At 37.6% G+C, this 27,133-nt stretch overlaps 1 protein-coding gene across 2 annotated transcripts; it reads right to left on the bottom strand.

The window, feature by feature from the left end:
* Positions 1-430: 430 nt before the first annotated feature.
* On the bottom strand, positions 431-25,611 carry bcl3 (BCL3 transcription coactivator). 2 transcript variants are annotated; one of them, XM_051864259.1, is made up of 9 exons: positions 25,302-25,611; positions 21,870-22,017; positions 12,886-12,994; positions 5,953-6,160; positions 5,007-5,095; positions 4,791-4,868; positions 4,025-4,192; positions 2,405-2,462; positions 431-2,311 (listed from the first exon to the last, which is right to left on the bottom strand). In XM_051864259.1, the coding sequence occupies exons 1-9, from the start codon at positions 25,372-25,374 to the stop codon at positions 1,794-1,796; spliced, it is 1,449 nt and encodes a 482-aa protein (XP_051720219.1). In that variant the 5' UTR covers positions 25,375-25,611; the 3' UTR covers positions 431-1,793. The 2 variants fall into 2 exon arrangements, with proteins under 2 accessions (XP_051720219.1, XP_051720217.1); XM_051864257.1 differs by lacking the exon at positions 25,302-25,611 and adding an exon at positions 23,078-23,978.
* Between the last annotated feature and the right edge of the window lie 1,522 nt (positions 25,612-27,133).

Below are 27,133 nucleotides of genomic sequence, written 5' to 3'. Positions count from 1 at the left end.
AATCAGGTGACAGAGTTTGAATTTGGTGGGCGGTACCATTATCAAATCCACCCCTGTACTTCTATGGGCACTTTCGTGCCTACATAAAAATATTGTTTAAAGGAGATTGATTTTTCTTTATTTTCATCACCCACCACAAGTTTTATATTTCATATCAAACATGCTTCACTGACAAGGCCAAATATATAGTTGTGGTAAAAATGTTGTCATGTTTGAAAAATTATAATAGCTTATTAAAATTATTAGGCTATTGATATAAATAATTTTCAAAATAAATATTGACATGATGTATATTTAGATCATTAGTTTTAAACATTAGTGTTCTTTTTATGTTAATACTGAAATCCTGTGTCACAAAAGGTGAATAAATAAATGCATCTATGCATAAAAAGAATTTGAAAAGTAGTAAAAAAATTATAAAGGCATGGGAAAAGTTTCAAAGACAGTTTTAATGTGACCTTCATATGACAAAAAGAAAATCATTAAAATATTTTTGTTGTCGTTGTTCCAAAAGTGCTTAATGTTGAAGAAATAATCATGTAGGCTACTGTATTATACAAATATTAGTCATGAAATGTACAGATATGTATAAAAATATGCATTATTTATTCAAAGCAAACTATGCTTCTTTATATTTCTGCACTTATATTCACACATTCATATGAAAATCAAAATTTATACATTCACATAACTGTCAGATATCACAATTAAGTACCTTTATGGCAAAACATAAAAGCCCGTGTTGGTATTTAATCACAGTTTCTAAAGATTCTGGGAATGGTTTTAATTCTCTAGCTACCACAGTTACTTTTTTCCAAATTGGCTTTCTACAAGATTATCCATTTTAAGCCACTGGACAGTGATTCAAAACTCATAATTTGTCACAGAACTTCATCAGAGATTTTAAGCTGCCATTCAAAGATTTGCACTAAAATAAAAGTGGCAATAAAAGTCACAATTTTGGTGTACATGGCGTTATCAACATGCACATAAACAATATACATAACTGCAAAAAAAATCTCAATCTCAGAATGTTTTCTTTGACAATAGTTGACAATGTTTATTGTAGATAAAACTATCCTGGCCTCTAGGCATTGTACTTGGTTGATATTGGCTGTCGTGTGTACCCTAATAACACCCTTTTGAGGGCCTTACTGTGTGATATACAATTTTTGACAATTACATTTTTTGTAAATACGAATGCTATTTTCTGTCATACGAATTTGGGTAACTTAAATCTGGACAATCTGAACATGGGAAAAACAAAATGTTGTCAATAAATAAACAGACTCCATGGTAAACAAAAGAAAACCACAAATGAAAACAGGAAAAAATAAAAGATAATTCTGCTGTCTTGCTATAGAAGTATAAATATCAGAGCTCTTTAAAATGCATGACAAAATCACCAAAATCATTTCAATTATGCAGCAAAACACTTGGTAACACAAATATACAGTTACATATTATTGATTTTGCAACACTTCAAAACATGAAAATCAACTTTTAAAAATGTGAAAAGATTAAAAAAAAAATGCTTAGATACATATAAATGCTATAATCAGTCAGTATGTTACCAACCACAAAAAATATTCAAACACCACTTATAAACGAGTCAGTTCACTCAAAAATCATAATTTACTCACTCTCATGTCACTCCAAACCCATGTCTCAGTTTTTTTTTTTCAATAGAAGTCTATGGTCACCAAAGCCATTTGGTTACTACATATGTTCAAACAGGATTTTTGGTAAACTATCCCTTTAAGATGGCCAGCTGCTTAAATATCTAGCAGCTATCAACTCACACCTCTTTCTTCACTGTTTACGCTCACAGTAGACATGTCTGATTGGTCACTGCTGCGGCTGGATGGCCGTGATTGGTTAATGGCACCCTGTGAGGGAGAACCATGTGTGATTGGCACGTGGATACTGGGGAGAAAGATTATGTGTGCATCTGGGTAATATGGAGGTCTTTGAATACCAGGGGGATAGTAAAGAGGGTTAGTGATTAGAGTACTTCTCTGGATGTGAGAGACAGTGGGCTTCATTTGGTCGTACCCAGACGGTGACAGATAATGGAAAGGATGGAAAGCCATTCCGTAGCCTGCCCTGTTGTCTGCTATATTATGGTGTGTCCGAGGCAACATTTGCAAAAGTGTTTTTTCATTGCTGTTCATCGGTGATTGACGTTCTGAAATGCTCTCCGCTGACTGACTTCGTGGTAAATTTGGAGTCACAGGAGAATGTGATGTACTGCGCTGAAATGTGGGAGTCATCCGGGGAGAATGGTTGGAGCTGCCAGGGGACAGTGAGCCTAAACAGGAGAAAAATGAGTAAAAATTTTAAATGGCCTACTTAAGTTGTTTAGAGATAAAGATCATGCTTGTAATTTCAGAGAGACTCTTACCATTACCCGTTTTTCCAGTGCAACTGCGAGTGCCCCTCCCACGCAGCACATCAGACACCTTAAGCCAAAACCACATAAATACTTGTTTAGATGAGTTACAGAAGTTGTGGTGACACACATGGATGGATTATGGGGTCAATGTTTTTTTTTTTTTTTGAGAAGCCTGAAGTGGACTGGCACAGAAAATAAGGCTTTACTAATGTAGCATTGAAATTGACAGATGGACAGAGCTTGAATGTGTGACAAAGTGAAGTAAAGATATGATAAATGTTATTAATCCCAGGTACTCTTTAATAATATAAACTGGAATTGTAGTTAAATTGTAGTTCTTCAATTTAAGCCACATTTTCATGTAATTATGATTTAAAATTCAGAGATTTTAAGCTGCAATATGAAATATTATTTTTTTTTATTGTTTTTTTTTTCTTACAAGAAATGGTCTCCATGAGACTTTATACAACTATAATTCATCTTTGGTGACACATCTGACTCGTAAAGGTGTATTTTTAAAGGATTAGTTCACGTCAGAATTAAAATTTCCTGATAATTTACTCACCCCCATGTCATCCAAGATGTTCATGTTATTCTTTCTTCAGTTGAAAAGAAAAGGATTTTGAGGAAAATATTCCAGGATTTTTCTCCATATTGTGGATTTCAGTGGGGTACAACGGGTTGAAGGTCCAAATTGCAGTTTCAATGCAGCTTCAAAGAGCTCTACGCGATCCCAGATGATAAATAAGGGCCTTATCTAGTGGTCATTTTCAAAAAAAAAAAAAATGTATATACTTTTTAACCACAAATGCTTGTCTTGCACTGCTCTGCAATGTGCATTATGTAGTCGTGTTGGAAAAGGTCACGCGTGAAGTAGGCAAAGTGCCGACTTGTGTTTATATAGCGAATGTGCAAAAACTTCATATGCCCTTTACAAAAAAAAAAAGGTAAAACAACGATGTCGAACGATTTTGAAGATGAGATGGAGTTTTTCACCCTACTACGGTACTTCCGTCTACGTGTCACCTTTCCAACGTGATTACGTAATGCGTATTGAAGAGCTAGTACAAGATGTGCATTTGTGGTTAAAAAGTATATATATTTTTTTAGAAAATGACAGATCGTTTCAGTAGATAAGACCCTTATTCCTCGGCTGGGATCGTGTAGAGCCCTTTGAAGCTGCATTCAAACTGCAATTTGGACCTTCAATCCGTTGAACCCCATTGAAGTCCACTATATGGAGAAAAATCCTGGAATGTTTTCCTCAAAAACCTTCATTTCTTTTCGACTGAAGAAAGAAAGACATAACCATCTTGGATGACATGGGGGTGAGTAAATTGTGACTGAGTAAAAGTGAACTAATCCTTTAATATGCAAAACAACTGAGCAATGAAAGTTTTGTGAATCGCCACTTGTTGGCAGTGTTGACATACTATATATAATATTCTACTGACTTTATTAACTATTATGATGAAAGACTTGGTGAATTTCTCTAATTTATTTCAAAATATGATGCTGATAAATAGAAAAAAAAACAATTATTTTGTAAATAAATACATAACTAGGCAAGACTAATAAATATACAGTACATGTTTTTGAATGCACTACTGCCATCCTTTCAGTTCTTACCTTTTTGTTTTTTGCTACCATGATGGCGGTGTCATTGTGGTTGTTTTTAAGACTACTGTCAGCTCCATTCTTCAGCAAGACCCTGACAATCTCTATCTGACCTCTGCCACAGGCGCTGTGTAAGGCTGTGTTCCCACTGTAAGACTGTGCGTTTACATCACACCCACTCTGAAAGACACAGCACACAGAAAAAGGCATTGTGAACACTAATAACTGCTTCACATCCACTCTCAGACAAACAATGAGTAATAATGAATAATAGTTTCAGTCTCCCCAGCAAGCAATTTCACATTTAAAAGACGTCTAATAGTCTAATATAGTCTAATAGTCCGAACACAGCCCTGATGTCTAGGCTAAAACAAGGCAAAATTTGGGCTGTCAGTGAAAATTTAATAGACGTCTAACCTTGTAATCACTGTTGACTTTACTTACATGAAGGATTATCATACATCTCGCAAGTTATTTTGGCAAAAACGACATGTAACCAAATTCAAGGATATTTTGGCTAGAAGTGGGTTACTCATAGCCAGACTATATAAGGTCTATAGTTAACAGAGATGGTGAAATGACGGCTATTGCTTGCAGGGTCATAGTCATACATGTTCTCTCTTGTGCTCACCAACATAGAAGTACAAGATAAAAAATGAAAGGAACAGACAAAAGTGATGATCAGAAAAATTATCAGCTTTAACAGCTGATTTATTGAATTTGATGTGTGAAGTGTGAAGTGTGAAAAAACAGAAAAAAAATATATATGCACACACACCTCGATCAGCAATATGACCATGTCATTAGAGTTGTTTTCTACAGCATGAATCAGTGCACTGCGACCGCTCTTATTATCCTGTGGTAAAAGAGGAAAAGCGACACAATAAACAGTGAGTGCGGTAAACCATAGAGATCATAATACACAATTAATTGCACAGATACTATCACACCTGAAAGCATAAAAGGTAGTGGAAATGATGACAAATTCACTTACCCCAGCGTTGATTTCTGCTCCGCTCTCCAATAAGAGTCTTGTCAATGTTTCATTTCCATTCTGCACAGCCAGGTGGAGGGGCGTCAGACCTTAAATGAACCAACAATATATTCATGCAGTAATCTGAATGACCCAGTGAAGCGAGTTTGGTCATGTTTCAATAGGTGAAATACACAAGCAAAACACTAAAACACATCCTCTCTGTGTTTCTAGGGACTTTTTGAATCATGACAGCAACAGGAAATGTCTCATCTTACATTTCATACACATGAATGAAGCCAATACCAAATGCAAGGACTGTTTAGGAGTACTCTGACAGATGATAATATTCTGAAACTCTGAAAATAAAATAAAATACTCTGAAATAAAATAAAATAAAATGCTAAAACTAATGTCGTTTTCGGCATACTTAAATATGACATTTTGTCTTTAGTAGTACAGAAGTGGTTATCTGAGTACTGTACTGTTACAAGAGGGAATTATTGTGTCAGAATCCACAAATAAAGCTAGATGGTGATATACTTCCCTCCTTCCTGATAAGCAAAAATTTGTTCCAAAACATAACCATCCATTAATGCAGGAAAATCAATGACAAGCAGCTCTTCTTCTGTCTACTGCCCCCCAGTGGAACACAGCATAGCAAAAAAGTTCATCCTTCTGAAGATGTCATGTAAAATTTTCCATAGTGTTGGATTATGACACAAACAGGAAGAATGTTCACTTCCAGTTATGTATTTGCTCATATTGCTGTACTAAACAGACCCATATAGTTAAGAGAGCTTTAGTGTCAGCACATCCATTCAAGTGGTGCTCACTGCAGAGCCAAATGGGTGGAGCTTAACCTAATTATGAAATAACATTTCCCTGAGATCAATTGTGCTACCATAATTTTTTTTTTAATATATTTCAATAAATGTACCCATCTAGATGTAGGTCCAGCACTCACCCTCATAGTTCCTGATCTCCAGGTGGGGTGAAGGGTTTTGGGGGTAGTGTCCGAGAATGACAGAGAGGCAGTCTACATGTTCGTGCTCGCAGCACAAGTGCAGCGCTGTCTGTCCATTACGGTCCAGTGCTCCAGGGTCAGATCCTGCATCCAGCAAAGCTTTCACCAGAATAGGCTGCTTGGTGATTACAGCCAAGTGCAATGGTGTCTGAGAGAAAAAGAGTTTAATGATTCAGTTAATCAAATCCACAATATATTTAAGAAACAGTTTTATTTAGAATGCATGATAAAAACTCTTACAACTCTTGTTGCATGTCAATATTTAAGCAGTGTATCACAAAAATCTACCGCTCTGATGTCTGATAAGGTGTTCAGGTTTATATGGGCTAATAGATTGAGTCACATCCTGGTTTGGATTCCTGTAACTGTAGCTGCTAACCTGGAACTTGTCTAACAGGTTAAAGGTCAGTTCCACAGATCTGATGAGATAAAAAAACGAGATAAAACCTTTGCAAACAGCTATGCGGTGACTTATCTAATGCACAAACAAACTGCTACTAAAGGCGTAAACATGACTTTGGGTGGGGGTGGTAATTAAGGATTTAAAGGGATTTAAGGAAATAAAGAAAAAGAAAGAAAGAAAAATGGTAAAAGAACAAGAATTCATTGCAAAGCAATACATTTGTGAATAATTTTTTGGTTTAAAATGTGCACATATTCACTCATTATCATATGCAAGTATGCTAAAAGCGAATTTGTTAATGTTTCTTGTCACATTCAATTATGAAATGCATGAATCTCGTAAATGATTGCCTATATTTTATATTCAAAACAGCAAAATTTGACAAAAATGTTGAGTAGTTTGCATCACTGGATATTACTGTCGGTTGTTTAACATTTCTATCACAAAACAACTGGAAATCGCGCTTGCTTCTGTGAATAGTAAAGCTAAGCGTAAATGTAAATAGTGATTACAATGTCTATGGTGGTTACAGCCCTATGTACTATAAACTGATTAAAGTAGAGTGATACATTTATAGAAAAATATAAACTTATAAATATTTAAATTTCACATACAAATTAAACACATTCAACCGACATAACTGTGACAAGCCAAAGTTTGCGTGTCTGCTTGGCGTTTATGCATGAGTGAACTCTTATGAGTAATCTTGGTCAAACCAATCAGTGTACTTTATTTTTGTTTCCTTCACCTGAGGTAAATTCCTAAGAACTAGCATTGTTGAAAGCAGTTAAACAATAAAGTGAAAGAAAAAAAAATAAAGGCTTTCCGACAAGAACTGAGAGTCAAGATGACAACACACAGCACTAGTTCCTTCAATGTAAGTATTTACCTCAGGCAAAAGAAGCTAAAATATTAGTATTACATGAGTCACTTGACAGTTTTTGAATATGTAAATGTTCAATCTTGCATTTAGATATATAATAAAATCATATATATATTTGAAGGTTAGCATTTTTGCTAATATAGGAAGCTAAAACTGCATAGTAAGTCAAATAATCTACTGGTATGTGTTTTGTTGACAGAGAGGAAGATTAAAAGATAAAGAGAGGTTTGTGGTTTTTAATGATACCCGCTAAAGATTAGCATCAGTTCAGGATTGCTAGCAGGTAAAGTTGGTTCTCGGCTAGGACACAGAGGTGGGGGGTGGGGGGCTGGAGGGAGGATGTTCCAGTAAGGCACAGTAGAGAAAAAAAGTACAGCGAGAATGAAGACAGAAATTCCTCTGGTGTCACAATGCCTTTGGCCCTCCCTTCCTATGAAAACAACTCTATTTCCCTGAATCCTGTCTGACTCAACAAGCATCACACACTCGAGTTTTGTGTGTATGTGCTAAAAGACATGTTACCACACACATAAAATTTGATGGGTATTTCTTTGTGCTCAGATCAATCGCAAATCTAACTTAGGAACAGTGATGGATAAAACACACTCACATCCTCTTTAGGCAAGCCCTGAAACAGGAAATTGTATAAGAAAGGACGTCACAATACATTGAGAAGAGAAATTATAGTGCAGTAGTACCTTTCTCATTTTACAATTCCAATGAACCTGCGATAACTGACCAATAAACCACCAATAAAGGTTTAAAGAGAAACTGTAAATGCTTAGGGGAGAAAAGGAGGGACGAGAAAGACAGAGAAAGGGAAAGGAGGAGCCGGAAATGATAGAGCAAAGGGAGCGATGAAGGGAAGAGATGGATCAGAGAGGGAAAATCCCTTTCCTCTCCCCTGCAGTGCGTCCTTAGATTCACATTCCTGCGTGTAAACACAGAAAAAAAAGAATGAATAAAGGGGAATGTTGGATGAATAAGGAAAGTGATTAAGGGGAAGACTCATGACACATGCATGAGCCAAAAACACATTCTAGTGAACTGAAACTAAATCCTGCATGATTTAGCATTGATGACTGGGCTGAAACAAAAACACACGGACAAGAAAAGACAGGAAAAATAAACAGTGCACTCAATGCATGCACCAAAAAGATGAATGCTGTTTTTATACATTAAGGTTAAAACCATTGTAATTCCATAATGTGACGTATGTGAAGCAGGATATTTGATGCAAAATAAAATGTCTTTTTTATTATCCATGGGGAATTGTAAAAAAAAAAAAAAAAAAAAAAAAAAAAAAAAAGGCGGTGGTGGTGGTGGGGGTGGGGTGAGGTGGGGTGGGGTGATCTTGCGTGCCAAAATAGAGCCAGATCTAAATGCTAAATGCCTGAAAACCCAGGTTAAACCAGCCTAAGATGGTTTTCCAGTCTTATGTGGTTTAAGCTGGTCTCCGAGCCTGGCCAAGCTGGTGTTCAGCTGGTTTTAGGATAATCAGCTGCCTGATCCCCCAGACCAGGCCCCAAACCCCTCTGAAACCGGCCAATGTGCCAGTCTTATGAGGCTGAGAAACCAGCTAAGACCAGCACACCAATTTAGGCTGGTTTCAATTTTTTTTTTCCGCAAGTTTGATTTGTCTGTTGGTTAACATTAAAATGCGAGTTTGTTAAAATATGCTAAATACCTGAAAGATCCAGCTTAAATCAGCCTAAGATTGCTGATTTTAAGCTGGTCTCCCAGCCTGGCCAAGTTTGTGTTCAACTGGTTTTAGACTGGTTGGCCATCTGGTCCCCCAGCCTGACCATCTGAAAAGTGCCCAAAATCCCTCTAAAACCCGTCCACGGAGCAGTGTGAACAAGCTGAGCATGGTAGCTATTTGGCTATTGGTTAACATTCACATTAAGCAACATAAGCAAGTTGACAGGAGCAAATTTTGACATCTTGACCAAAATCATAAATTGAAGGTATTTTTTCTTTGGAGTAACTAATCATTCACAATAAGACTAGGAACATGCATTAAGGAAGTAAAATGGCAGTACTGATCATATGCTTCATGCTTGAAATGAATGTTAATATAGCTATGCATAGTTAACTTATGGTTCAGTTTTTCTGTGAAGAAATCTACAGGTCTCTTAGTCGTAATAAAAGCATACAGGAATGTTTTATAATTCTGAGTTTAAAAAGATAAGCATGTTACAAGAGTGCAGAAGAGAGAGAGACAGCGAGAGAGAGAGAGAGAGAGAGAGAGAGAGAGAGAGAGAGAGAGCGAAAGGGAAAGTCCCTTTTAATACCCTGCAAAACCTCAACACAAGGTATGTTGAGAAACAACCCAGGGTGTGAGGGGGGTCATGTGACTTCTCGGAATGAGGATACTTAAGTTCAGATGCATACAGCAGCCTCTTTAACTGTGTTTGCACATACACTCATACTAGTATAAAAACATACATACTCCAGTAAACTGAATTCACTGACAGGCCATGCAAGCAGCTCATCAGCTGCGGTCTTGCTTGACTGATAATACGCAAAACACATTTGTCATGTGCACACACACACACACACACACACACACACACACACACACACACACACACACACACACACACACACACACACTGCATGCTGCTTCTCATGTGCATTTCAAATGCCAGTGTCAGTGCTGGTCATGACAGACGTGGGAGGACAAGACTTACAATAGTGAGGAGCAAACCGGAGACAAGGCGTCATTCCACCATGTACAATTTCTAGTAGTAGTAATAATGATAGCTGTAGTAACACTTTCCTCGGTACCGTACCAGTCTGCTGTGTGTCTACCAGCCGTTGTAATATCACGTCACTCATTGTATTCGCTCCCTAATCTTGGATTTTAGAAACACCAAAACAGGATTTTTTTTAACAAATGCTGCAACAAAACTTACTCAAAACTCCATCTAAGCTTCAAAGACATGCTAATGCGCAGTTCACATTTCTGGGGAAATAAGAATTGAACACAGGATATAACACAAAAGTTAACCTCAACAATCTGAGAGAAACAAGTTTCAGCCCGTGGCTAAGACATACGCGCAGCTTCTGGTAACTGCCGGCTGCCTGTGAATGTACAAGCATTCGTGTTTGTGTGTGTGAAAGAGTGCGTCTGTACGTCAAGTGAAACCTAACAATGAATTTGAGGTAATTTTTGAGGTCTGGCTAGACATGCAATGGCGGTAATTGATAATGCAGCTGAGTGACAGTGGTGGAAGTAAGGTTTAACATAAACCAGAAAAGGAGAAGAGCAGGATGTGAAAGCCTGGGAACAGTCTGACAGGTCGGTGCGCTCAAAATGCTGCTGACACATGGGAACAAGATGAAGCAGCACACAGGTTGCGTGTGTTGTGGTGACCATGTGGTGAGCACACAAGTGGGCAGGCCAGTGACTTCTAAAGGTGCTCAAATAACCGCAAACAGTACTGTGGCACTGCCTGAGAACAACAGTGCCCTGGGAGTAATTTCCTATTCTGCTCAAACCTAAGCTAAAAGTATCATGTAACAGTTAAGAACACATTTTTGGAAATTACAGTTAACAAACGTATGCCCCACAGGGACAAGAATTCGGGTTTAACTAGCCTGGTGATTTTTTGTGTATTAAATCCTCTAATGCAGCAATCGCTAACATTAATTCACTTCTTTCCTTCTACACCCTGTTGCAAAGACCAATGTAGGTATTCTTACTGTAACACTTTACAATAAGCTTTGCTTTGTTAACTTTAGTTAATGCATTAAGTATCATGAACTAACAATAGCATATCATTTTAATAATTAATTAACAATTCAATATTTTTTTTAAATATACAAATATTAATAATTTTATTTGTATAATTTTGACTGTTCATATATTATATACTATTGTTCATTATTAATTCATGTTTGTTCAAGATACATCAGTTGATTTTAATTTATAAAACTTGAAATGTTAAACATTTATTAGTCTACGTAGAAATTAACATTAGTCTAGATTCCCCTCATAAAAGATACAATATTTCCTCCAGTATTTCTGCCATAATTATGACAAAGCTGCTTGTTTTTATTAACAAAAATAAAACTTATATGATTTCTTGATTTTATGTGTTATTAAATGTTTTAATTAAGTATTAAATACGTTTTTAATATTAAATATTTCAATTATTTTTGTTATATTAATATTAATTGTATTCATAATAATAATAATATTATTATATTAATTTGAATAATTTAAAGGGTTAGTTCACCCAAAAATGAAATTTCTGTCATTAATTACTCACCCTCATGTCGTTCCACACACACAAGACCTTCGTTCATCTTCGGAACACAATTTAAAGGCGTAGTGTGTACATTTTAGTGGCATCTAGCGGTGAGGTTGCGAATTGGAATATAGAGAAGCTACGGTGGCCAACACAGGACAAAGATGTCATCATCTGAGACAGCAGAGAGAAGCCGGTCAAGCAAACGCGCTCTGTAGAGCAGTTTGTCCGTTTAGGGCTACTGTAGAAACATGCTAGCACAAAATGACGACTTAACATGTAAGGGGACCCGCGTTGTATATAGATAGAAATGGCTCATTCTAAGGTAATAAAAACATAACGGTTCATTATGTAAAGTCTTTATACACCACTGAAAACATTGTTATGTATATTATATTTATTATATTGCATTTCTGTCAATAGATCCTCCTAAAATGTACACATTGCACCTTTAAGATATTTTGTTGAAATCCGAGAGGTTTTTTTACCCTTCATTGAAAGCAAAGAAATTACCACATTCAATGTCCAGAAAAGTAGTAAAAACATCGTTAAACTATTCAACATGACTACAACCTTAATGTTATGAAGTGACAAGAATATTTTTTGTGCACAAAAATAACGACTTTATTCAACAATTTCTTCTTCCCTGTCAGTCTGTTGCGCAGTTGCCGCAGAGCTGCGTTTCCGTGTTTACGTCCGAACGCTGGCTCATTAATGGCCGGCTCCTGCGTCAGTCTCACACGCATGCCTCGTGCTGCTCATGTGAACAGGCAACAATACTGAGCAGCCGTTCGGACGTAGAACCTGGAAGCGCTGCAATGAAAACAGCATAGCAGAATGACAGGGGAGAGATGAATTAGTTGAATAAAGTTGTTATTTTTGTTTTGTTTTTGCACACAAAAAGTATTCTTGCCGCTTCATAACATAAAGGTTGAACCACTGTAGTCACGTTTATCTATTTTATCTATTTATCTATTTTAACGATGTTTTTACTACTTTTCTGGACATTGAATGTGGTCATTTCGTTGCTTTCAATGGAGGATAAAAACCTATTTTTTATCCAAAATATCTTAATTTGTGTTCCGAAGATGAACGAAGGTTTGGAACGACATGAGTGTGAGTAATTCATTTCATTCTGTGGCTCACTTACAAGTTTGCTGAGGCCCCCTGCTGGCTCCTAGCCCACTGGTTTAGAAACACTGATCTATTTTAATAAATGCTGTAAGTATAGTTTATTGTTAATTCATGATACCTAATGTATTAACTAATGTTAACAAATAAAAACTTATTGTAAAATGCTACCTTTTTTGCTGTGTTTGTATACACCTTACCTGCCATAGGTTATTGAAAATGTCCAGGTCTTTGCGGGCCCGTCGAAATATTTCAATAAGCCAACTGACCAGCTGGATGTTCCCCTTGACCACAGCAATGTGAAGAGGTCTGTAAATAATACACACATGCATTATTCACCTAAACACATAAATAACTCTAAAAGCAGCATGCATACTCCTGTAAATGCATTAACATTAAACCACACAAACAAAACTAGTAACATTAAAATGTATAGTGATGCATTTCTTGACTGTCTTTTGTAATGGCCCGCACAAGTCAGCTAACAAGTTCAAAAGGTTGACTGAATGACACTTCACCTGACGGACTAAAGGTTTGTGAAACAATCATGTGTATGACTCATCTTGTACACAGTGGCTTTAAATGCAACCAGTGTTGGTAAGTACAGGGAAATGCTTATCTCCCTATCGTTTCACAGAAAACCTCTCTGAGGTGAGAGTGTAGAAGTCAAAGTTTGGGAACAGGAAGAAAACAGTGTGTGAGAAAGAGAGAGGGACTCTTCATGAAATGTTTTAAATGATGTTTTTTTCTTTCTAAATCTGCTTCCAGTAACAGCTACTTTGGTTTGAAGTCACTTCCTGCCCTCAGGGACAATGGCACTGTTCTTTCTGTTTTGAATACTAATTATCATTATATTTACTGTTGCATTAGGGGCTTTCTGTGCTTTTCAGAGTCCTCTATCAGAACTTCCCATGAAACCCTGAAAAAAATTACAAAGAAAAACCTTGCACTGACTTGAAACACAAGCTCGGTATATTCACAGCATGCTCCATTTGCATGACAATTGATCACTACAAAATGCAAAACAATATTAAAACAGTGGAATCAATACTATGTGCAAAATGCAACAACATACAGTATATGGCCACAGAATATTGCATATTATGAAACAAATATCTGAAGCATTGCAAACATGCAGAAGTCATTAAGATAAAAGATATAATTTTAAAACACTGGCAAGAATGTTAATAGGCCCTGATGGGAAGCCGTACTGCAACAGCAGGAAAAAATGAAAGAGGGATAGAAAAAAGGGAACAGAGAAGAACAGGGGCTCTCATTGTTTATATTGTCTTTTGACTCGTATATTGAGTCATTGTGGGATGAAACAAGCCGGAACACAGAGAGTGGGAAAGCAAATGATTTGAATTATGGTGCTGATTCATATTCTTAGTGATATAAATGTAAATATTGTCATATAATGGGCTGTTGCGATTGCCTCATGTGGGTTATTCTATTGTGGCAAGATTTTGGAAATAAAACAGAGAGAAGGAAATCAAATACTACACATATAAGTGTATTAGGCACCATGCCACCTAACATCCTGAAGTGTGGCTTTCTGTTTGGATCAACAGTCACCATAAAATCAAAGTCCTTTACGAAGCATCAAACCAAAAGAGGAAGAGAAGAGTGATTTAGTCAAAATGAATACAAGCTGGCCTGACTCAGGCTATGACCCGCCTAAGTGAACTGCCTGTTCCTTGGTTTTGATAAGAAAGCAGAAGAGATTATATTAGTAGCTTAATTCTGTCTTTATTTGCCTCCATTCCTGTAAGTGAGCTCACTGTCAGCGTACTTCAGGAAATCTCATGCTTTTTCAGTTCTGCCATCAGGGCCATGTGTTCAGCCCTTCTGACAAGACCCTGTTTTGTTGATCAAGGAGTCTTTATCAGGTTTGAGAATTGTGTGTTTACATAGAACAAGTAAGACTGGACTGTGTCATGGTGCAAAGGCCACATTAAAAGCATACGGGCAGAAGTATTTTCTCTCTTTTCACCAAAACTGCAAGTAGAGCTGCACAAAATGAACAAATCTCTGCCTATTGCATTTGCAGTAAGCTCTGTAATAGTAAAATAATACAAGGGTCTTTAAAGTCATCATGGAACAGAAATTGCAACCGCTTTCTTTCTCTATAGGGGCTTATATTTGAGTAAAACAAACTGTATTGTAGAGCAGGAATTGATTGTGCCATTGTCGTTTGCTAATTGCTGCGATCTCATGTAAGCGACAAGTTACTGGAGGGGAACTGCACACATCATCAGAGAAGAGATTAAAGTCAGAATGAAATGGAAGTTGCGATAGTCTTTTCTTCCCTATTGTGACGTATATATCAGAGTAAAATGGCTTCCCGAACAAGAAAAAAAATGTAGGGCAGGACTTGATTTTGTCCATTGGGAATTGATTGGATCGTTGGATGGTTGTTGTTTACTATTGTTTTGATCTCATGTAAGTGACAGGTTGTCCCAACCTCGTGCCAGTAAACACATCATTCACGAGTTCACACTTAAAAATAAGTCAGATAGAATAAATGGTATGCATATTTGGCGTGCTGTCCGAGAAGAGGGCTCCGAGCTTGGTATTTGGCCCAAACCCAGAATACTCCCTCCGTATTCCTGGCTGTGGTAGGAACAAACCAAGAGTGAGGAGTCGGGGTGGTGGAGGGATGCTGAAAACTGTCAAGAAAAAACTGTAGGTGATTCGACTGTGATATTGATTAGACATGATAACTGCTGATGACGAGTTGATTGGATAGATCATTTGAACGTGCTCCTCCTGAACTTTGTTAAAGGATTAGTTCATTTCAGATATAAAATTTCCTGATAATTTACTCACCCCTATGTCATCCAAGATGTTTATGTCTTTCTACGGAGCCCCGGACATGACATGCAGGAAAAAAATAGTAGGCTAAATCGTGCGCACGATTTATTAATTCGTTCCCTCGATTTACTAAAACATGCGCACGATTTATATTTCATTCCCTCGATTTACTAAAACGTGCGCACGATTTATATTTCGTTCCCTCGATTTACTAAAACGTGCGCACAATTTACTATTTCGTTCCCTCGATTTATAAATCATGCGCATGATTTATAAATCGAGGAAACGAAATAGTAAATCGTGCGCACATTTTAGTAAATCGAGGGAATGAATTAGTAAATCGTGCGAACATTTTAGTAAATCGTGCGCACGATTTAGTAAATCGAGGGAATGAATTAGTAAATCGTTTTTTTCTTGCATGTTATGTGCGGGGCTCCATGTCTTTCTTTCTTCAGTCGAAAAGAAATTAAGGAAAACATTCCAGGATTTTTCTCCATATAGTTGACTTCACTGGGGTTCAACGGGTTGAAGGTCCAAATTGCAGTTTCAGTGCAGCTTCAAAGCGCTCTACACGATCCCAGCCGAGGAATAAGGGTCTTGTAAAGCGAAACGAATGGTCATTTTCTAAAAAAAAAAAAAAAAAAAAAAAAAAAAAATATATATATATATATATACTTTTAACCACAAATGCTCGTCTTGCACTAGCTCTGCGATGTGCCACGCATTACGCAATCACATTGGAAAGGTCACGCATGACGTAGGCGGAAGTACCGATCCAGTGTCTACAAAGCGAATGTGCAAAGACTAAGTCAAACGGCCTTTACAAAAAAAGGTAAAACAACGATGTCGGACGATTTTGAAGTTGGAGGAGAAAATGAGATTCAGTTTTTCGCCCTACCGCAGTACTTCCGCCTATGTCACACGCAAACTTTTCAACGTGATTACGTAATGCGTGGTGCATCGCAGAGCAGTGCAAGACAAGCATTTGTGGTCAAAAAGCATATAATTTTTTTTTTTTTTTAGAAAATGACCAATTGTTTCGCTAGATAAGACCCTTATTCCTCAGCTGGGATTGTGTAGAGCGCTTTGAAGCTGCACTGAAACTGCAATTTGGACCTTCAACCCGTTGAACCCCATTGAAGTCCACTATATGGAGAAAAATCCTGGAATGTTTTCCTCAAAAACCTTAATTTCTCTTTAACTGAGGAAAAACAGACCTAAACATCTTGGATGACATGGGGGTGAGTAAATTATCAAGAAATTTTAATTCTGAAGTGAACTAATCCTTTAATGAAACATCATTAAGAGAAGAGAAGAGATGTCGCTGCAAGATTTTCATTATGAGGGCATATGAATTTGAAAAAAATAGTGATGTCCTTGCACAAAGACGTCTGAAACGAAGGAAAACGTCTGAATACCACTGATAGTGCATACAGCAAAAAACAAACAAACAACAACAAAAACAGTTAGTCTTTTCATTAAATCTGTCTGCAAAGAGATCCTTTATATTTTATATCACTTTGTGGCTGACAAAGAAAAGCCAACCTTTGTGTTTTGGATAAACAGACCGATCATAAACACATCAAATGAAAATGTGTCATTTAATGTTCATACTAGTGTAAACTAATTGGCTATTTATCTTATATTCTTGTTACATATCTGTCTACGTGATGATCACTGGCTTTGCTGTCACTTATACTGCAGGTCAGAATTTAGTTTCTCTCTCTCTTTCTTTTCGACAGATGAAACTCTCTGGGTTCCTGGAAGTGACTGAGAGTTAGTTAGACCGCAGCCCCAGATAAGGCCCGGGCTGACACTGACGTAGGAACCTGAACATCATCAGAAGGAGATGAAGGGCTTATGGCGGGGCAGTGGCGCATGTGTGGCATCCTGTACAGCCCAGAAACACAAACCTCTAACATCCCCTGTAGCACATAGGGTTGCTGCTGCTGTAACAAACAAACTCAGAGGCTGAGACAAGACATAAACAGCCTGAGCCAAACACATGCAACCACTTACAGGTAGAGACTTTAAAAGTCCTACAAGCAAGGCGAGTGAAAGTAACTGTGTAAAGGCTCTGTTTCTCTGCATAGCCATGAGAGCTGAAAACAGCCTTCATAATACATATAACCTAAAAATCTACATGAATACATCTGGAAGACACTTATCCAAAGTGACTTTTATTGCATTGAATACATTCCCTGGGAATCAAATCCAAGACTATGGTGTTACTAAGACCATACACTACTGTTTGAGAAACTGAAATACATGCTATTCCAAGTCTATAATACTTTTAATTTTTTTTGTCCATATAATGAAAGTCAATGGGGTCCAAAAAATATATGTTGGACCCCATTGACCTTCATTATATGGACATTTTTCAAAATATCTTAATTTGTGTTCCACAGAATAAAGAAAGTCATACAGGTTTGAAACTACATGAGGGTGAATAAATGATATAAATGATGATAGCATTTCCATTTTTGGTGAACTAACCTTAAAAAGCATGCAATACCTGTCATGCAACCTTATGGTGCTTCATACAAATGTGCAGACTACAAAAGAGAAGGAAGGAGGACAAAGTGGGTATAAAGTGCAGAAATGTCACAGGGATGTAAGCTTACAGTACAGAGTGAAAGGGGGGAGAGAGAGAGTGATAAGCAACAGAGAAAAAGCGGTAAAGAAGGAAGTGAAGAGCGGATGTTTGGGTTTTTGAGCCCATTCATTTTAAACACACAAAGCAGTGAAAAAAGATGAAAGAGAGAGAGAGAGAGAACGACACCTGAAAAAACCGCAGTCACACAACAGACTCGCACTCACATCAGGCTTTCCCGAAAATGAGGGTCTGTGAGGTGCTGAGAAGAAAACAAGGTGAGAGCACGAGACGCCCTTTGACGCAAGAGCCAGAACAGAGTACAAACAAGGGGGAGGGCAGTGTGAGAAAAATTAACATAGAGAATGTTGTTTTTCTGTTTGTGTTTGTATAAATGCAGTTGATTTAATAGCATGATTGACAGATGTACATGCAAACAATACACAGAAACCAGGAAATGGGGATCTACTGGAAACCAAAACTTTGCTAAAAAAGTAAGCAGCGTATCAGTTTAGAGATGAAATGTGGTAAAAATGTGGTCAAAAAATCTCACCAATAAGAAAGCCAAAGAAAATATCAGCAACATTTTATTAAGAAAACAGTTCACCCTAACAGGTTACCTCATCATTTGCATGTTATTTTAAACTTACACATGAATTTTTTTTTTCCTTCTGTGGAACATAATATGAGAAATTCTGTAGAATTGTACTGGTGGTTCTTTTCTATGCAATTACAATGACAAGCATAAGCATCATAAATGTGGTCAATATGACTTGTGTGTTGCAGTACATATTATCATGCATGGTGTTGCTAGCGCCATGCTGAACCATTTGAATGACAGGAACACTGTCTTTTGAGTCTTTATGAAAGAAACAAACATAAATTTAAGTTGTTATTCACTGATATTCTTCTTCCAGGGAGCATTACATTACAGCTTCGTGCAAAACTTTTGTGGCATTTCCATTAACTGATGTTATTCAACTAAAACATAATTTTTTCTTCTCCGATCCTCCCCAGCGAATGTCCCGTTGATGGCACGACTCATAAATTGAATTGTACTGTGCATGTGTCGAACTCGGTCATCCGCGGTTGAGTATACTTTGAAAGATGCGCGGACACGACGCGTCTGGGTGCGGAAAGTGAAGTATACCCGGGCCTTAAATCCATTGCAGTTTTGCAAAATATTCCTTTTTCCAATTGCCTAAAAAAAACACAACATGAGAGCATTTTTTTTGTGATATACGGGAGTTTTTGCGAAATTGACGTGTTTCCATTGCATGTATTTTTCAATTTTTCAATTTCAATTTGCGCAATTTGAAGGGTAATGAAAACACAGCTAGTGATTTGAACTTTGAGAACAAAAACAGTGTTATTTGAGACTTATACAAAGTTCTGTCATGAAACTCTAGATGGCACAGGCTAATAGGTCCTAACTCAACCTGCCTGCAATCACATCATTCTCTATAGGCCACAGCTGATTGGCTCCTGCTGTATCAGTAGCCAATGAGCTTGTGTGCTCAACCTTCAAATACTTGGTTAGCATTTGCCTTGCAGCGGGCTTTCAGAAACCCTTCACCTTCCCCAGCTCCACCTGTATAGGTCTGCTACGGTTAATTCATGTACGCTATATTGTACAGCAGCAGCGTGTCATGTATGTATTGGCGGTAGCAAGTTACATACATGTTTTGCTGCAGCAACAGCAATAACCAACAGCAGCAGCAGCAGAACAGATCTATTCCACCAAGACCAAATATATCAACATTGTCATACTAATTACCATGCCAAACACTCCCGAAAGTTGTCATGACAGATAAATCATTCAGACTAGGGCTGCACGATTATTCAAATTTCTAATCGCGATTACGATTACGGATGCCACGATTACGTAATCGTTCAAAGGCGCGATTACATCAAAAAATATCCACTTACATTATTCTGCGTACTTAAGAGGTGTGTTTAGAGCATGTTACAGTGTGAGAGGCAAATCACGACTACTTCAGAGTGTTTAAATGTCCAACCCAGCACAAAAGGAACTACCAGTGACGTAAGTGTATGCCGATTTTTCGAACGAACGTGAAACACCAGCACCCACCATTTGTAAAAAGCCATGTACACAGCTTATCATGTTGACATTTGCTCCATATACTATTACTTTAATACACCACAAGGAGCTATAGGGCAGATTATCAGTGAATAAGGACTTTAAGTTTATTAAATGTTGGTCTGTTTCTCATAATATGGCTTCAGAATAAATCATATGAACAACTTTTACGATACTTTAGTGCCCATTTTAAAGCTTGAGGTACCTGTTAATTGTAACTACATGGAAAAGATCACGATTAACTCACTCAGTCAAAATATCTTCATTTGTGTTCTGAAGATGAACTAAAGTCTAAAGGTGTCGTCACATTTCACTTTGTTTAGTGGATTTTCCTGGGCAAAATCCAGTCATTTCAATAGGAATATTTGCAATCAGGAATTTAGTGTGAGGGGGAAAGATTTCCCCAAGCAGATTTCGCAATGGGTTCAAGGGATTCACCGTATTGACCAACAGAAAGCTGCTTAACGTGACTTCTGTGTGTACTGTGCTTCATACATCAATACACTATTAACAATAGACCTTTTTGCTTGAAAAAATTTGATAAAATTTCACCTTTATGGGTGTGGAACGACATGAGGGTGAGTAAATAATGACAAAAACAGGTTTATTTTTGGGGGCTGGGGGGATGGGGGGTACTGTCCCTTTAAATAACTATATGGGATAGGTTTTATGAAGCCATGCGGGATGAGTCAAATAAATATCGTGTTAGTAAAAATAAGCAGTGCTCCATATATCATCACATTTCTCAAAACGGGAATCAGCTTAATTTGCTTACTAAGCATTAGATGCTCACAGCAATGTTTTTAACTGCTGCTGACTAAACCTTGATATCAATATTGCGTGACACCAGGTGTCATTTTTGGAGAAGTTTCACTCACATGAGAAATGATATTTTCATACTGAGTGAAGGTTCAGATATTACAGTAACACGTACATGTACTTGTGTTCATGCCAAAGCCTGAGGGAGCCAGAATGTTCATCTCTGGCATCCCCGTGACCAGCCACACTCATAAAGCCAAGCCCTGAAACAGCAGCACGTGAAACAGCGAAAACCAGTTTCTCTCAGTTACTCATACCCACAAGCCATACCCTCCTCCAGAATCAGTCTCCCTTTCTCTCTCTCTCTTTCAAAAAGAACAGAGAATCTCTTTCTTTGGTGTTGATCATCAGATAAGATGATTTTGGTGGGCTCAATGATCTTGTTGAACAGGAAGTGTAACAATGGTGATGAAGTGTACTGGGTAACAGGGGTCACAATGACTCCTTACTAAAATTTTGTCTTTTGTGATTCAACATAAACAGAAGGCACGTCTACATATTTTTAGCCACACTGGATCTATGACTTAGGAATATTTCTTTTTGTTCTGGATGACTAAGCAAAGAGTCAGAGTGAAATATCTAGGATAATCTGGAATTTCCAAATAGCAAACAAAAAGTACGTCAACCCTACTGGTACTCATAATTTATCTTTAGATGCTAATAATAAACCCATACGCAGTTTGAATCTATTTAAATATATAGTACATTTTATAAAATATGAAAAATCCTGAATTGAAAATCCTCTGTTGAAATGCATGATGGCCCTGACAATTTTGAGGAACGTTGTTTAAGCTTAATCAATTTTTAGACTACATCATACCATGAAATGAGACCTCATAAAAGGGCGAAAGACTCACGTGTCACCATCTTCATCCTGATGAGTTGCCGCAGCAATATCTGCCAGTATCCGATCTGTGCTTTCCAACGTATAAGGAGGCGAAAGACTGGATTTCTGAGGACTGGTGTACTGCCGAGGACACGGGAAATATGGATAGCCTTGTATAACTTAAGAGGAGAAGAAATACGCACATTAGCCAAAACAACCATGCGTCTCAAACCAGCATTAATGAAAAAGAGTTCATTGACGAGTGACCAAAAATGGGAATGGCCATAATGAAAAATGGACCTTTGCCATGTATAGAAAGCAGTTTCTTTCATTGCTACTTCCTTACATCTTACCAACTAAGGAGAAGTAAAAAGAGATATATGTTTGTTAATAAGTTGCTAATATGCTTTGGCTCAATTTTATAAAGTGGCAGTGTGGATACATCTGGTTTTGTTTATCTATATGACAAAATAAGATTGTTCTGCATAGCACACCATCAAGACCAAGAAATCAGTGCCAGAAAGAGGAATGTATTCATTCCAATCTGTGACGTTTTCAGCATAATTATGTAGATTATTATTTGTATGTTAGATTATCTGTATAAAGCAGACTGAGGAATGGTAGGATGTAACACTGTCGGTTAAATATGAGCTAAAGGGGTTATCATATGGCCACCACCCACCACCATCTAGCTTTCTGAGCTAAGTTATGTTATATAACATCACACACAAGATATATAACAACACGCTTTTTATCCAAAAAAAAAAAAAAAAAAAAAATGGAAAAAATAAAAGAAATAACATTACTAATAATAACATGGGGACAGGTCATTTCATTGACATATATTCACGCACATAATTTACAATGTCTATGTTTTCAAACGGTGTTCCTTTGTAATTTGCTAAGTAATATGCCTATGAGGATATTATGTTACGATTTTGGTAAATAACATTATGTATTATAACACTCCTCGGTTTCACCTACAATACCCACTGACACGTTTTGAAAGCTGCTGAACCAAACATCCTGCTGATTAGCTCGATGGTTTCGCGTTGACTGTGTGGTTCGCTGACTGGACTGACCATGACTGCGCAATCATATTTCGGACGCACACGTTCCACGCGAACGGACACATACTTTCAAAATGACACATCAATTATGAACAAGCTGAACTGCGCAAAGTTTTCGCTTGAAATATGAAATGAGTGATCGATAAAAATAAACATATTGTAAACTTACGATATGGTACGTGTTGCACGAACTGAGAGTCATTAAAGCTCTGGATTTCAAGAATTGGATTGGATTTCCGTGCTGCACCTGTTTGTGTTTGTATTTGCAATTTTGCAGACGGGCTCTGTGGAATATTTCTTGGACCACTGCTATCATGATCCACATCCGGAGGGAAAGGACGTTTCCTTAACGGAAGCTTGGAAACTGAGGAATCCGCCGGCTTCCCTGCAGCGTCGGTCTGAGTGATGCACTTCACGCTGGGGGTTACAGGTCGGGTTTGTTTGGGACCCTCACGCGTCCTGTTTCCCCTTACATCGTCCGTTTGAGTCGTCTGCGATTCTGCTCCATCACAACTGTCCTGTGGTTCAGACGGAAGAATTCCGTGTCCATTGCTGCACTTGTGCTCCGGTTTCACCTGTCTTTCTGGAGTATGTCTAGGGCGACCTTGGTCTCCCGTCTGCGCGCTGCTCCCACGCTCTCTGGTTTTGTTGGTAAGATCCAGTGGCACAGATCGCATAGTGTGATTACTGCCGCTCATGGTCATTGTCCTCAGGTAGGCGATATTTGGGTCCTAGACGAATCCTTTTATTAACATTATGCCAATATGACTAACTTGTCTCGGTCCCAAGATGACTATCACCTCTTGCTGCCTAGATTAAACAACATACTTACATATTCTTTTCTCAATTTTAGCAGCTCACTGAAGCACTTAAATTCATAGTCTTCGCTTATAAAGTTTTCTATTAAATGATTAGTTTAAAAAAAATATAACTGAATAAACATCCTAAATAATTTCACATGCAATTATAATAATGCCATTTTAGGTCATCAATATGTCATGTGCATTATTATTATTATTAGGCTATTACTGATCACGCGCTGCAGTCATGATGATAACTTCTGCGCTGTGCTGCTCGCTGTCTCTATGATCTGAACTGAATTCACAGAGTCTCCCTCTCTCATTCACTCAAATTAGGAAGTAGGTGGGTGAGTGAACTGGGGGTTTTCCCTTCAGCTATAACTGAATCGTTCGCAAGCCACGGGCACCCATTTGAGAAACGATTAAAACGCTCTGCTGAAGGTCTGTGCAGTTGAGATCAAAACTAGTTTTTATTAGTAGGATATTTTGTAGCCTACTTAGCATTATTGTAACTTGTATGCGTCGTATAAGGTAAGAGGTTTCATGGAATCGGTTTCGGTTTAGTTACTAGATGACGGTGTTTGGCGTGTTTTCTTGTCTGGCTATTGAATCTTTTGAACCTTTGTGTTTTCATTTTTTCGGTGCAGCTGAATGTGTCGCGTGCTGTTGAATAACAGGTGTACAGTTTTGCTTTCCTTTTAGCCGTACTTTTTTGTTCACCCTGGTGCCTGGTAGGAAGCGGGCTGGATCTCAGGCGGGGATCTCCCTCACAGCTGTTGTCGGGAAACCTGCCAGACTCGACCTCCTGTCTTCCTGTTGCCTATTTGACCACATTCACATTGGGTCAGCGGATCATTAGTGGTTGATTGAACTGATAAGATCCTTTTCTTACATTAGAGATTAAATTTATGACTCATATCGATGATAACAACAAATGACTGGCTTTCACATGCCATCTCAGCATCTTATCTGGAAAGCACCCCCATTTTGATCAGATCCCTTAAAGATGCTTAGCCTAGCTAGTAATTTTTGGTTGCTAGAAGCAAACCAAGTTTTTGGTTACAAAATAAAACCTAAAGAGAACAGTCCTAGAACGATAGGAATTGGTTCTTTAAGAGAGAGAGAGAGAGAGAGAGAGAATTGTATGCTAACCTTAGAACAACACAGGAAGCAATTTTGAGTTTAAAGACGTCTAATAGCCGTACAAACACAGCCTGATGTCTAGGCTAAAACAAGGCAAAATTTGGGCTGTCAGTGAAAAGTTATTTTGGCAAAAATGAAATGTCACCAAATTAAAAGTTATTTTGGCTAAAAGTGGGTTACTCATAGCTGAACTATATTAGGTCTATAGTTAACTGAGATGGTGAAATGGTGGCTGTCGCTTGCAGGGTTAGCTTCTGTGTTAGCTGGGAGTTTGATATCATTAGCATCAGCCTTCTGATCTACCTCTATGTAGAATCAAGAAACCTTACAAAAAAGACACGGGTATCAGATTATGCTACAAATAAAAATCTTATGTCATACCCCTCTCTTTCCACCTACAGTACACCCCACTAGCCTTAGTCCCTCCTCACGCCAGGGGTTTGGAGTTACCTGGGCCAGTTTGGGACTTTCCTTCATTGTCGGGTTGAGTGGGTATGGAACGGCAAACGGAAAAAATATACATGGGTGTTTAAAGTCCCCAAAACACCAAGAAGAGTCCTTGGTGGGTCTGAACTTGTCAGTTGGTGACAATATCCTCAAAATGCTGAGTCACAGCCAGTTTAGTCCCCACGGGTCAACTGAAGATCTACAAAAAGATAGGATCTGCAAATTAATTTGAACACACAGTTCAGTTTAACAATATGTTAATGTTAGGTTTTTATTTAAACCACAGAAGGACATTAGGGCTACAACATGCTTTAGAGAGAAAAAAAGACAGCAATATACTGGTGTATTCAAAGTTGTTCAAATTTACTTACGGCCAATTGTATGTATTGTATATGTTTTATTCTTTTAAGCTGATATTATACGCTTGTATTATCTTTTGTGCTCTTCTGTGTTGTAAGGACAGGGTGTTCATCCTGTTCTCGGTTGTGTTTTCTTAGAATTGGCTACATGGAACACATTTTCAGGAAAAGTGATGTGCTATAGGCAGAACAGGCCCCAAAGGGAGAGTGTACATGTGCTAGAAATGACAGTTGGGTTGGTAGGTTGTAAGGCTAAGGTAAGTAAATGGCCTTAAATAATCAGATCTCATAGACAGTGCTAGACATTTTTTCTCCTTTTATAGTTTATAGTTTATAGTTTATTTTATTTTTTATTTATTTAACATATTTTATTTATTTATTTTTATTTTAAGAGGGGGTCACTAACATAATATGGGCTGACAGGGACTTTTTCCAGGACATGCTCCATTTATATGTGCCATTCATAGCCTACATTACAACCATATTAGTAGTGAGAAGGGGAAAAAAAACTATTTGGTATTTGCATTCAAGTAGCCTACATATTCAGGATTATGCAATCAATCAAGCCTAAAGTAAATCAATTTGTTCATGCATGTATTAATTATTTACCATAAAGGGACCAAAATCGTCAAAGCTACCCATTAGTTCATTCAGATCACTAAAAGCATCTTGCACATTTTTCAAAAGCTGTTGAACGCTTGTCATTCGAGCCCTTTGGTTGACGATGAAATGTTGTAAGGCAGTGCCCTCTGCTGGTGTCTCTTTAGAACACAAATTATTTCAACATGAAAATCACAGTAGATCAAATTCTGAAAACTATGTAGAATTCATTTATTTTGTAACAATAATTTTGTTCCTAATCAAATATGAGTTTGTCATAATAAGTCAGACAAAAAATACTCCCCCTCTATTGAACCGATTGGTAACGCCCAACCAATGAACCAACGTGAGTGGTGCTCTACTGTTTGAATGGGAGAGCACGGGTAGCACCAAAAATGAAGAGAACCGGGACGTTAAAAAGAATAAAACATGTACTGAGAAGGAGGTATGAGAATATTGTGTAATAGCTAAGTACACTCCACATATTAGCTAGCTATTCCATTGCAATTTAGCCATAACTATCAGTACAACAAGTTACCAGAAAAGCCGTCTGTTTTGTTAGTTCATTTTTTCAATAATGTCTATAATTATCAATGACAAAATTATTCACATCGGTGTTTGTTTTCTTCCTAAATTAATCTGACATTTGAACGAATTGGCTGCATGAACGATTTAAGTGGCTCACTCATTAAAACAGCGAATCGCTGCCGCCTACTGGCGGTTTCAATTTTTAACATAATTTCTTTCTTTTTAGAATCGCTCAGTTATGTTAGAATTTGATGAATGATTATACATAAATTTCATAAAGTTATGAGGTGTAGATAGATAGATTGCACTATGCACTATGGATTATGCACCGTAACAGAAAAAAATCCT

This window comes from Ctenopharyngodon idella, chromosome 16 (assembly GCF_019924925.1).
Source record: "Ctenopharyngodon idella isolate HZGC_01 chromosome 16, HZGC01, whole genome shotgun sequence".
NCBI lineage: Eukaryota > Metazoa > Chordata > Actinopteri > Cypriniformes > Xenocyprididae > Ctenopharyngodon > Ctenopharyngodon idella.
This window is presented reverse-complemented; position numbering and strand designations above follow the sequence as displayed.

What these genes read in the sequence shown, in the direction of transcription:
- bcl3 (XM_051864257.1), bottom strand. Translation starts at nt 23,612, where the DNA reads ATGACCATGAGCGGCAGTAATCACACTATGCGATCTGTGCCACTGGAT. An exon ending in CGTGCAACACGTACCATATC is followed by an intron (nt 22,018 to 23,077) that starts GTAAGTTTACAA and finishes TCTCCTCTTAAG; the next exon opens with TTATACAAGGCTATCCATAT. An exon ending in CAGGATGAAGATGGTGACAC is followed by an intron (nt 12,995 to 21,869) that starts GTGAGTCTTTCG and finishes TATTATTTACAG; the next exon opens with ACCTCTTCACATTGCTGTGG.